Genomic DNA, 13356 nt, shown 5'->3' on the forward strand with positions numbered 1-13356 from the left:
CATCCACAATCAGTAGCCCGTTCCTGCCTTCTCCTCATATCCCTTGATTCCGTTAGCCGCTAAGAGCTAAATCTAACTTTCTCTAGAAAGCATCCAGTGAATTGCATTCTGTGGCAGATTCACCGCTCAATGCAAAGACTTTATCCAGAGGCTGGCAGGAGAACAGGACTCGATTGTGCTGAACAATCTCCGTGCGTTTAAGAGAAATCTAGAAAAAGCCCAAGGGCGAGAGAGGAGGAGGAAGGTTTTTGACTAGGGTGGGGTGAATTAAACCAGGCGCGCAGAGACTTGCAGCAGACACACTGTCTGTGTGGTTGGAGCCTGAGGCAGGTCTCTATCAGCCTGAAGAAGGGTTTCGGCCCGAAACGTCGCCTATTTCCTTCGCGCCATAGATGCTGCTGCACCCGCTGAGTTTCCCCAGCAATTTTGTGTACCCTCTACAAACACTGTATTGTCAAAACAAGGAACTGCAGATACTGTCTACCACACAAAAGAACACAAAGTGCTGGAGTAACATAGAAACATAGACAATAGGTGCGTGCAGGAGTAGGCCATTCGGCCCCTGGGGCCAGCACCGCCATTCAATATGATCATGGCTGATCGCCTAAAATCAGTAGCCCGTTCCTGCTTTTTCCCCATATTTAGAAGGATGGAAGGGGATCTTATTGAAACATATAAGATTGTTAAGGGTCTGAAGAAGGGTCTCGACCCAAAACGTCACCTGTTCCTTCGCTCCATATGTGCTGCCTCACCCGCTAAGTTTCTCCAGCATTTTTGTCTTCTTTCGATTTTTCCAGCATAGAAACATAGAAACATAGAAATATAGAAACATAGGAAATATGTGCAGGAGTAGGCCATTCGGCCCTTCGAGCCTGCACTGCCATTCAATATGATCATGGCTGATCATCCAACTCAGTATCCTGTACCTGCCTTCTCTCCATACCCCCTGATCCCTTTAGCCACAAGGGCCACATCTAACTCCCTCTTAAATATAGCCAATGAACTGTGGCCTCAACTACCTTCTGTGGCAGAGAATTCCACAGATTCAGCACTCTCTGTGTGAAAAATGTTTTTCTCATCTCGGTCCTAAAAGATTTCCCCCCTTATCCTTAAACTGTGACCCCTTGTCCTGGACTTCCCCAACATCGGGAACAATCTTCCTGCATCTAGCCTGTCCAACCCCTTAAGAATTTTGTGAGTTTCTATAAGATCCGCCCTCAATCTTCTAAATTCTAGCGAGTACAAACCGAGTCTATCCAGTCTTTCTTCATATGGAAGTCCTGACATCCCAGGAATCGGTCTGGTCAGTCAGTCTGGATCATCTGCAGCCCTTTCTTAAACATTAAGGGATTGGACACGCTAGAGGCAGGAAACATGTTCCCTATGTTGGGGGAGTCCAGAACCAGGGGCCACAGTTTAAGAATAAGGGATAAGGCATTTAGAAAGGAGACGAGGAAACTTTTTCACACAGAGAGTGGTGAGTCTGCGGATTTCTCTGCCTCAAATGACGATGGAGGCCGGTTCTCTGGATACTTTCAAGAGAGAGCTAGATAGGGCTCTTAAAAATAGAGGAGTCAGGGGATATGGGGAGAAGGCAGGAACGGGGATGATCAGCCATGATCACATTGAACGGCGGTGCTGGCTCGAATGGCCGAATGGCCTCCTCCTGCACCTGTTGTATATTGTCTATATCCCTTGATTCTTTTAGCCCGAAGAACTAAATCAGTCAGGACAATTTACAGAGGGCCCAATTAACCGACAAACCGGCATGTTTTGGGGATGTGCCGGAAACCGGGGCACCCGGAGGAAACCCACGTGGTCCCAGGGAGAAACTCTACACACAGCACCTGACATCAGGATAAAAACCTTGTCTCTGGTGATGTGAGGTGGCGGCTTTACCAGCTGCGCGAATGTGCTGTCGTTAAAATATGCTTTAAACGATTAATATATATTCTCTTTACAGGTGAAACAGTTCGATTATTTCATTCCAGCGATGAAGGGAAGATGCTGCGGTCTTGTGCTTGTGCTTGTTCAAGCAGTTATGATGGGTAAGCAAAGGAATTGTTAATAGTTCTGATGAGTTTAGTTTGGAGAAAAAGCGCGCCGATTTGAGTATAGAAGTTGGGATGTAATGTTAAAATTGTACAAGGCATTGGTGAGACCAAATCTGGAGTATGGTGTACAATTTTGGTCACCCAATTATAGGAAGGATGTCAACAAAACAGAGAGAGTACAGAGGAGATTTACTAGAATGTTGCCTGGGTTTCAACAACTAAGTTACAGAGAAAGGTTGAATAAGTTAGGTCTTTATTCTCTGTAGCAGAAGGTTAAGGGGGGACTTGATAGAGGTCTTTAAAATGATGAGAGGGATAGACAGAGTTGATGTGGATCAGCTTTTCCCTTTGAGAATAGGGAAGATTCAAACAAGAGGACATGACTTCAGAATTAAGGGACAGAAGTTTAGGGGTAACATGAGGGGGAACTTCTTTACTCAGAGAGTGGTAGCGGTGTGGAATGAGCTTCCAGTGGAAGTGGTGGAGGCAGGTTCGTCGGTATCATTTAAAAATAAATTGGATAGGCATATGGATGAGAAGGGAATGGAGGGTTATGGTATGAGTGCAGGCAGGTGGGACTAAGGGAAAAAAGTTGTTCGGCACGGACTTGTAGGGCCGAGATGGCCTGTTTCCGTGCTGTAATTGTTATATGGTTATATGGTTATATGATCCCCGCACATTAAAACTGTCCTACAATCTGCAAACCTGTACAAACCGAAGATCCCGCAGAAAACCCACGCAGGTCACGGGGAGAACGTGCAAACTCCGTACAGACAGCACCCGTAGTCGGGACCGAACCCGGGATCTCCCGCTACAAGCAACGCTACCGATGCACCACCGTGGCCATCCTAGCGGTACGGACTAGTACACCAGTGCAGTGGTGTTGCTGGAACACAGCGCCAGAGACCTGGGTTCGATCCCGGCCACGGCGGCTGTCTATACGCAGTTTGTACGTTCTCCCCAAGACCGTGTGGGTTTTCTGCAGGTGCTCCAGTTTCCTAACACATTCCAAAGAGGTGCAGGTGCAAACTCGGTACACGCAGTTAGGATCGAACCCAGATCTCTGGCGCTCTAAGATCCACTGCGCCACCATGCTGCCCAAAATGCAGAAAAGAGGAACTGCAGATAGAAACATAGAAACATAGACAATAGGTGCAGGAGTAGGCCATTCGGCCCTTCGAGCCTGCACCGCCATTCAATATGATCATGGCTGATCATCCAACTCAGTATCCTGTACCTGCCTTCTCTCCATACCCCCTGATCCCTTTAGCCACAAGGGCCACATCTAACTCCCTCTTAAATATAGCCAATGAACTGGCCTCAACTACCTTCTGTGGCAGAGAATTCCACAGATTCACCACTCTCTGCGTGAAAAAAGTTTTCCTCATCTCAGTCCTAAAAGATTTCCTGCTTATCCTTAAACTGTGACCCCTTGTTCTGGACTTCCCCAACATCGGGAACAATCTTCCTGCATCTAGCCTGTCCAACCCCTTAAGAATTTTGTACGTTTCTATAAGATCCCCCCTCAATCTTCGAAATTCTAGCGAGTACAAACCGAGTCTATCCAGTCTTTCTTCATATGAAAGTCCTGACATCCCAGGAATCAGTCTGGTGAACCTTCTCTGCACTCCCTCTATGGCAAGAATGTCTTTCCTCAGATTAGGAGACCAAAACTGTACGCAATACTCCAGGTGTGGTCTCACCAAGACCCTGTACAACTGCAGTAGAACCTCCCTTCTCCTATACTCAAATCCTTTTGCTATGAATGCTAACATACCATTCGCCTTCTTCACTGCCTGCTGCACCTGCATGCCTACTTTTAATGACTGGTGTACCATGACACCCAGGTCTCGTTGCATCTCCCCCTTTCCTAATCGGCCACCATTCAGATAATAATCTACTTTCCTGTTTTTGCCACCAAAGTGGATAACCTCACATTTATCCACATTATACTGCATCTGCCATGCATTTGCCCACTCACCCAGCCTATCCAAGTCACCTTGCAGCCTCCTAGCATCCTCCTCACATCTAACACTGCCCCCAGCTTCGTGTCATCCGCAAACTTGGAGATGTTGCATTCAATTCCCTCGTCCAAATCATTAATATATATCGTAAATAGCTGGGGTCCCAGAACTGAGCCTTGTGGTACCCCACTAGTCACTGCCTGCCATTGTTAAAAGGACCCGTTTACTCCTACTCTTTGCTGCCTGTCTGCCAGCCAGTTCTCTATCCACATCAATACTGAATGCTGGTTAATACATTAAAAAAAAAAGACACAGAATGCTGGAGTAACTTAGCATGTCAGGCAGCATCTCTGGAGAACTGTAAAAATGGAATTTGCTTAGTTTCGAACGGAATCGTGCCCTTTGGCCCACACTCTAACACTATCCTATAGGGGGTTGCACGAAAGGTCACTGGGTCAGAGGGCTCGACGGACGGAGCCGCTCAATCCATCTGGAGGACATCCGTCACTTCCGGTATATGTTATTAATGCAAGAAACGCGTACTTTCCTGCCTGTTAAAAACCACCAAAATGTTGAATTTTTGCGCTGAAAGAAATTGTGGGAGTCGGGGTAAGTGTGAGAGACATCGTACCCAACTTTAGGATTCCAAACGTGAAGCGAAATGAAGGTATAGAGAAGCGAGAGCTGAAGGGACAACAGCAGCTAAAGTGCTTGGTAAACATTGGCCGTGCAGATATCGGAATTGAAAATATTGGGAATTATCGCGTTTGCTCACTGCATTTCATCAAGTAAGGCATTGTTTGTGTTTTTTCTTGATTCCTTTGGTATCTAAAAATTCTCAGAAGTGATAAATCTGGCTGTAAATTTTTCTTCAGATGCGTTTTCATTTTGTATGTAAAAACCCACTTGGGAACCACGGGCGATTTCAAAAAATTACAGCCAAATTTATCACTTCTGAAACTTTTTAGATGCCAAAGGAATCGAGAAAAAAACACCTTAGTTGATGAAATGCAGTGAGCAAACGGCCAGTGTTCGCCAAGCACTCTGGCTGTTGTTGTCCCTTCAGCTCTCGCTTCTATCTACCGTCATTTCTCCTCACTTTTGGAATACTGAAGTAGGCTAAATGTCTCACACGCTTATCCCGATTTCCATAATTTACAGCGCAAAAATGGACAATTGCAGCGGGTTTTAACGGGCCCGCTACGCTGGAACACCCCCCCCCCCCCCCCCCCCCCCCCCCCCCCCCATCAGTCTGAAGAAGGGTTTCGGCCCGAAACGTCGCCTATTTCCTTCGCTCCATAGATGCTGCTGCACCCGCTGAGTTTCCCCAGCAATTTTGTGTACGCTGGAAACAATGGTAAGTGCCTACCTGCAATACATCGGGTGTAATCCATTTGGGGTAGCGTAGCATGGGTCGTGACCCGACTGCCGTGAAACCTCCCTATACACACCAGGGACAATTTACAATGACACCAAGCCAACTGTACGTCTTGCGAATGTGGGAGGAGACCGGAGCTCCCGGAGAAAACCAACACGGTCGCGAGGAGGAGTTACAAACTCCGTGCAGGCAGCACCCATAGTTAGGATCGATCTCTGGGTTGCTGGCTCTGTGAAGCAGCAAACCTACCGCTGCGCCACCGTGCCCGCTCCTTAGTACTGGTCATGCTTAATACGGAAGATAGACACAAAATGCTGGAGTAACTCAGCGGGACAGGCAGCATCTCTGGAGAGAAAGTACGAAGGTGAGCTAGCCAAGAATATAAAGGAGGATAGTAACAGCTTCTTTAGGTGTGTGAAGATGAAAAAAATAGTTAAGACCAAAGTTGGACCCTTGAAGGCCGAAAAAGGTGAATTAATTATGGGGAACAAGGAAATTGCAGATGAGTTGAATAGGTACTTTGGATCTGTCTACACTAAGGAGGACACAAACCGGGGCTCGAAATTCCATCTATTGAATGGTTGACGTTTCGGGTCAATAGACAATAGACAACAGGTGCAGGAGTAAGCCATTCGGCCCTTCGAGCCAGCACCGCCATTCAATGTGATCATGGCTGATCATCCCCAATCAGTTCCCCGTTCCTGCCTTCTCCCCATATCCCCTGACTCCGCTATCTTTAAGAGCCCTATCTAGCTCTCTCTTGAAAGTATCCAGAGAACCGGCCTCCACCGCCCTCTGAGGCAGATAATTCCACAGACACACAACTCTCTATGTGTAAAAGTGTTTCCTCATCTCTGTTCTAAATGGCTTACCCCTTATTCTAAAACTGTGGCCCCTGGTTCTAGACATCGGGAACATGTTTCCTGCCTCTAGCGTGTCCAAACCTAAATAATCTTATATGTTTCAATAAGATAATGTTTCTTCTGACTCCCTTTTCTCCAGAGACGCTGCCTGTTAATACTGTGTTTTGTGTCTGCCTTCGGTTCCTTCCAACACACTTTGTTTAATATGTTGCCTTTCTCCAGGGGAAGCCAATTATATTTCGGATGAAAGTCCCTTCTTTGGCCTAGTGGGTGGCGATGTCCTCTTGAAGTGCATGTTGAGACCAGTTACAGCCCTGAATGAATTGGAGGTGAGATGGTACACATCGGTGTCGCTGGTACATTTATACTCCGGCGGTCAGGATCGACCTGACGCACAGGACGTGGCGTATCGAGGGAGGACGGAACTCTTTCATGAAGAGCTTCACCGCGGAAATACCTCACTTAAACTGAAGCGGATTAAAGCATTAGACGGTGGCACCTATACCTGTTCCACCAGGACGAACACCACCTACTTGCAGATGGGGATGCATCTGGTAGTTGCAGGTGAGTGGGGAACTATTTTGGGCCTCATACCTGAGGTGTGCTGGAGTTGGAGAGGGTCCGGGTGGGGGGGGGGGGGTTTACGAGCAAGATCTCTGGAATGATGCAGGGTTGTCAACTTCCTCACTCCCAAATAAGGGACAAAAGTTCAAAATACGGGACAAATTCCCCCACGGCAATTCGTTGACCGATTGGGCCGTGGCTGGGTGAATGATGAGTTGGCCCCGGGTGCTGGACTGCACGCAAAGCCCAGCCGGCGGGCCAGCTGAGGAGTTTTGGCCCGGGGGCCACACGCACAGTCCGGCGCCCCATCCAACTCATGAACCGATGATCGGCCGTGAGAAGGCGGTGGTGTCATCCATGCCTTCATCTCCTCCCGACTGGACTATTGCAACTCACTTCTCCTTGGCATCAGCTCCACCTACATCAACCGACTCCAACTGGTCCAGAACGCAGCCGCCCGACTCATCACCCATACCAAATCCTGGCATCACATCACTCCAGTCCTCAAACAACTTCACTGGCTTCCCATCTCCCACCGGATCACCTACAAAATCCTGGTCCTCACCTACAAAGCCCTCCACCATCTGACCCCCCCATATCTCACTGACCTCCTCTCCCCCCTACCAACCCTCACGGTCCCTCAGGTGGAGGCCAGTTCTCTGGATACTTTCACGAGAGAGTTAGACAGGGTTCTTAAAGATAGCGGAGTCAGGGGATATGGGGAGAAGGCAGGAACGGGGTACTGATTGGGGATGATCACATTGAGTGGCGGTGCTGGCTCGAAGGGCTGAATGGCCCAATTCTGCACCGATTGTCTATTGTCTATTGTCTATGGTCTGTCCCTGTTTCCCTGTCTCCATGACCCGATGAATCCATGTCTCTACGAGCCTCTGACCCTATCTCCCTGTGACTCTGAGTAGGTTTTGGACTCCAGCCCTGGATCCGTCTGGAAGAACGCGCCGAGCAAGGAGTACGTGTGGTGTGTACGTCTGAAGGATGGTTTCCCCAGCCGGAGATACTGTGGCGGGATGGGAGCAGACAGGACGTGACCTCGCAGTCTAATACTGGGTTCATCGAGCACTCCAGCGGGCTGATCACTGTCCACAGCCACATCGATATCAGGAACGATTCCTCAAACAGGTATTCCTGTTTCGTGGGAATCGGGTCAGGATGGACAAAAGCGGCCCATTTTCAGTTATCAGGTACGTCAGTGAATGGAAATCATTCCACCTTCGGTTGACACAGTCGCAACAACAAAGCAACTGCCTCTCGAGGGTAGTCAAAAATGCTGGAGAAACTCAGCGGGTCAGGCAGCATCTATGGAGCGAAGGAATAGGCGGCCGTTTCGGGTCGAGACCCTTCTTCAGACTGATGTGAGGGTGTGGGGGGGGGGGGGAGAAGAAGAAAGGAAGAGGCTGAGACAGTGGGCTGTAGGAGAGCTGGGAAGGGGAGGAGAAAGCAGGGTCTACCTGGAATTGGAGAAGTCATTGTTCATACCGCTGGGGTGCAAACTGCTCAAGTGAACTACGAGGTGCTGTTCCTCAGTATAACTGCCTCTCGAGTATAATTACCTTAATTTAAATCATAATCTCAGATACGATACGATACAATACAACTTTATTTACCTCAGGAGGGAAATTGATCTGCCAACAGTCCTAAAAGCACAAAATACATTAAACATGGTAATAGACAATAGACAACAAACAATAGGTGCAGGAGTAGGCCATTCGGCCCATCAAGCCAGCACCGCCATTTAATATGAACATGACTGATCATTTAAAATCAGTAACCCCTTCCTGCTTTTCCCCCCAATATCCCTTGATTCCTTTAGGGAATCTCAGGAGATTCCTTCATGAATCAAGAGATTCCTTGATGAATCAATGATTCCTTAAGGAATCAAGGGATATGCACCTAGAGGCAGCACCCGTAGTCAGGATCGAACCCGGGTCCCTGGCGCTGTGAGGCAGCAACTCTATGGCTGCGCCACCGTGCCCGCTCCTGAGTATCCGCGTAATATGGAAGGTAGACACAAAATGCTGGAGTAACTCAACGGGACAGGCAGCGTCTCTAGAGGAAAGGAATGGTTGACATTTTGGGTTGAGACCCTTCTTCAGACTCCTTTTTCCCCAGAGCCACTGCCTGTCCCGCTAGGTCACTACAGTGTTTAGTGTCGATCTTCGGTGTAAACCAGTTCCTTCCTACACACTTGGTTTAATATGTTGCCTTTCTCCAGAGGAACCCTACGTTTTTTCGCCAAGAAGTCTCTTCACCGGCCTAGTGGGTGGCGATGTCCTCTTGGAGTGCAGGATGCAACCAGTTACAGACCTGAAGGAATTGGAGGTGAGATGGTTCACATCGATGTCGCTGGTACATTTATACTCCGGCGGTCAGGATCGACCTGACGCACAGGACGAGGCGTATCGAGGGAGGACGGAACTCTTTCGGGAAGAGTTTCACCGCAGGAATGCCTCACTTAAACTGACACGGATTAAAGTCTCAGACAGTGGCATCTACACCTGTTCCACCAGGACCAACACCTCCCACATGCAGAAGAAGCTGTATCTGGATGTTGAAGGTGAGTCCCACCTGTGGGAAACTATTTTGGGCCCCATACTTTGGTTCGCCAACTGTCCCGTATTAGCCGGGACATCCCGTATATTGGGCTAAATTAGTTTGTTCCGCACGGTACCGCCCTTGTCCCGTATTTGACCGCTACTACTCGGGTCGAGGGGGCTGTAGGTTCGGACCCCGCCTCACCCGTCCCGACGTAGTGCAGCCCATGGAGTGCAGCAGCAGCACCTCGCCAGTGGCCCTGTCCGTCAGTCAGCTCAGCCAGCTGTCCGAACCTTCGGACCTTCGCTGACCGCCGACACCACCACCACCCCTCCTTCTCACGGCTGATCATCGGTTCGTAAGTTGGACGGGGCGCCGGACTGTACGCGAGGCCCCCGGGCCAAAACTCCTCAGCTGGCCCGCCGGCTGGGCTTTGCGTGCAGTCCAGCACTCCGGGCCAACTCATCATTCACCCAGCCACGGCCAAGTCGGTCAACGAATTGCCGTGGGGAATTTGTCCCGTATTTTGACCCTTTGTCCCTTATTTGGGAGTGAGGAAGTTGGCGACCCTACATCAAACGCTCACTGTATGCTAACCCAATCATTCCGGAGTTCATTCTCGTAAACTGCTCCTATAAATTATGAATTTGTTCATCCTCAAGAGATTTTGTGTCTCTGAGTCTCTGTGGCTGTGTTTCTGTGTCTGTATCTTTATGTCTTTTTGTCTCTGTGTCTTTCTCTATAATTTAGTTTTAGAGATACAGCGCAGAAACAGACCCTTCTACCCACAGGATCCGCGCCGACCAGCGATCCCCGCACATTAACACCATCCTACACCACTAGGTACATTTTTACATTTACCAAGCCAACGAACCTGTAGGTCTTTGAGTGTGGGAGGAAACTGAAGATCTCAGAGAAAACCCATGCAGGTCATGGGGAGAACGTACAAACTCCGTACAGACAGCACCCGTAGTCAGGATAGAACCCGGGTCTCCGGTGCTGCATTTGCTGTAAGGCAGCAACTCTGAGACCGCCCTGCCTCTGTCTCTGTTTATCTCAAGTTCAAGTGAGTTCAAGTGAGTTTATTGTCATGTGTCCCTGTATAGGACAATGAAATTCTTGCTTTGCTTAAGCACACAGAAAATAGTAGGCATTTACTACAAAACAGATAAATGTGTCCATATACCATGATATAAATATATACACACATGAATAAATAAACTGATTAAGTGCAAATAACAGACAGTGTGTTATTAATAATCAGAGTTTTGTCCGAGCCAGGTTTAATAGCTTGATGGCTGAGGGGAAGTAGCTATTCCTGAACCTGGTTGTTGCAGTCTTCAGGCTCCTGTACCTTCTACCTGAAGGTAGCAGGGAGATGAGTGTGTGGCCAGGATGGTGTGGGTCTTTGATGATACTGCCAGCCTTTTTGAGGCAGCGACTCCGATAAATCCCCTCGATGGAAGGAAGGTCAGAGCCGATGATGGACTGGGCAGTGTTTACTACTTTTTGTAGTCTTTTCCTCTCCAGGGCGCTCAAATTGCCGAACCAAGCCACGATGCAACCGGTCAGTATGCTCTCGACTGTGCACCTGTAGAAGTTAGAGAGAGTCTTCCTTGACAATCCGACTCTCCGTAATCTTTTCAGGAAGTAGAGGCGCTGATGAGCTTTTTTGATAATTGCGTTAGTGTTCTCGGACCTGGAAAGATCTTCAGAGATGTGTACGCCTAGGAATATGACCCGATGAATCCATGCCCCTACGTGGTTCTGACCTTATTTCCCTGTGACTCTGAGTAAGTTTCGGACTCCAGCCCAGGATCCGCTTGGAAGAACGCACCGAACAAGGAGTGCGTGTGGTGTGTACGTCTGATGGATGATCATTCCACCTTCAGTTGTCACAGAGTCACAGCAACAGAGCATCTGCCCTGCACCTATTTTCTATGTTTCTATGAGTATAAATGGATAGCAGTAACAGTGTCGGTCCGAGTCAGCTTGGATTTACCAAGGGAAAATCATGCTTGACTAATCTTCTGGAATTTTTTGAGGATGTAACTTGGAAAATGGACAAGGGAGAGCCAGTGGAGGGAGTGTACCTGGACTTTGATAAGGTCCCACATGGGAGATTAATGGGTATTTACTTTTTACCAAGTCAATTAACCTACAAACCTGTACCTCTTTAGAGTGTGGGAGGAAACGAAAGTTCTCGGAGAAATCCCACGCAGGTCTCGGGGAGAACGTGCAAACTCCGTACAGACAGCATCGGACAATTGTCTATTGTCACCCGTAATCGGGATCGAACCCGGGTCTCTGGCGCTGCATTCATTGTAAGGCAGCAACTCTACCACTTGATATCCTGAATATTTTCTGATCTGCATCCTTTTTTGCGTCTTTGACATACAGAATATTTTGAAGTAATTTGGAGGCACAGCATGGAAACAGGCCCATCGGCCCACTGAGTCCATGCCGACCATCAACTACCCATTCACACTAATTCTGTTATTGCACTTAAAGCCCTGTCCCATTGTACGAGTTCATTCGAAGAATTCTCCCGAGTTTGCCCTGATTCAAACTCGGAGATTTACGGTAATGGCCGCTCGTCGGTACTCAGGGCTCTCGTGGACATTTTTCAATATGTTCAATATTTTTCAATATGTTGAAAAATCTTCACGAGTCTTCCCGAGCTTACCTGCTGTTAGCGAGTCTTCCCGAGTACCTGCTGTTAGCGTTACGAGCCGCTAAGAGACGTCCCTGGGCTCCGACGTACCCGCTACGTTCATTCTCCGTGCTTACCACGAGTTTGATTTTTTTTTAAACTCGGGAGAGCTCTTGAATGAACTCGCATCGTGGCATAGGGCCATTACTCATCATGGCCGTCCGAAGTGGGGGGGGGGGGGGGGGGTGCGTTGGGTGCGCCCACACCCCCATTTTTCCCCCATGAGTAAGAAAAAATCCCGAGGGAAAAATAAATAAATCGAAACCCCCCTCCCCCCCAAAAAACGGATAAGGGAGTTCCCATTTCCCTGGGTCCGGGGCAGGGAGGGGGGGGGGGGGCACCCCCAGACACCGCACCACCGCATATGAACCCAGCGGCTGTAACCTCAACACCAGACGCCGCTGCGGTGGGGCCCGCTCCCCTCGCCTCCCCCCGCCGCCGGGAGCCCAAGCCATCTTACCCCCACGCCACCCCCGCTGGGCCCACGCCACCCCCGCTGACCACCTGTGGGGCCATGCCACCCCTGCTTCGCCCAAGCCACCCCCGCTGGGCCCACACCACCCCCGCTGACCCCACACACCCCTATTGGGCCCACGCCACCCCCGTAGACCCCCGCTGGGACCACGCCACCCCCGCTGAACCCCACTGGTCCCACGCCACCCCCGCTGACTCCCGCTGGGCCCACGCCATCCCCGCTGGGCCCACACAACCGCCACTGGGCCCACGCCACCCCCGCAGACCCCCGCTGGACCCACACAACCCCCACTGGGCCCACGCCACCCCCGCAGACCCCCGCTGGGCCCACGCCACCCCCCCTGACCCCCACTGGGCCCACGCCACCCCCACTGGGAACCACGCCACACCCGCTGGGCCCACACCACCCCCGCTGGGCCCACGCAACCCCCGCTGACCCCCACTGGGCCCACGCCACCCCCGCTGGGCCCACGCCACCCCCGCTGGGCGCACGCCACCCCCGCTGACCCCCACTGGGCCCACGCCACCCCCGCTGGGCCCACGCCACCTTCATCTTTGTCCCCCACCCCGCCAGAAAGAGGGGGGGGGATGTGGGAGGGGGAGATAGAGAGGGGAAGGGAGAGGAGAGAGTGATGGGGGAGGGAAGAGGGAAAGGAGGATTATCTTTAGTGAGATTGCAAAATTAAGATAGGCTTTAGAGCTATTATATTTTCTCCTCCATATGAATAAGTTTAAACAATATCAAATAATATCAAACAATTGGAACTGCTTTCTTTTCCTTGATAATAATGCT

General features: G+C 49.9%; 1 protein-coding gene across 1 annotated transcript in view; it reads left to right on the top strand.

Moving 5' to 3' along the window:
- LOC116989916 (butyrophilin-like protein 10) overlaps positions 1-13356 on the top strand; it is a 29758-nt gene that overhangs the window by 6176 nt on the left and 10226 nt on the right. The window contains exons 2-5 of the mRNA XM_033047470.1: positions 1964-2048; positions 6482-6823; positions 7744-8025; positions 9102-9398. Of these exons, the coding sequence (XP_032903361.1) occupies positions 1994-2048; positions 6482-6823; positions 7744-8025; positions 9102-9398 (976 nt within the window). The 5' untranslated portion in view covers positions 1964-1993. The remainder of the gene's footprint in view (positions 1-1963; positions 2049-6481; positions 6824-7743; positions 8026-9101; positions 9399-13356) is intronic.

The sequence above is a fragment of the Amblyraja radiata genome, chromosome 30 (genome assembly GCF_010909765.2).
Source record: "Amblyraja radiata isolate CabotCenter1 chromosome 30, sAmbRad1.1.pri, whole genome shotgun sequence".
Taxonomy (NCBI): domain Eukaryota; kingdom Metazoa; phylum Chordata; class Chondrichthyes; order Rajiformes; family Rajidae; genus Amblyraja; species Amblyraja radiata.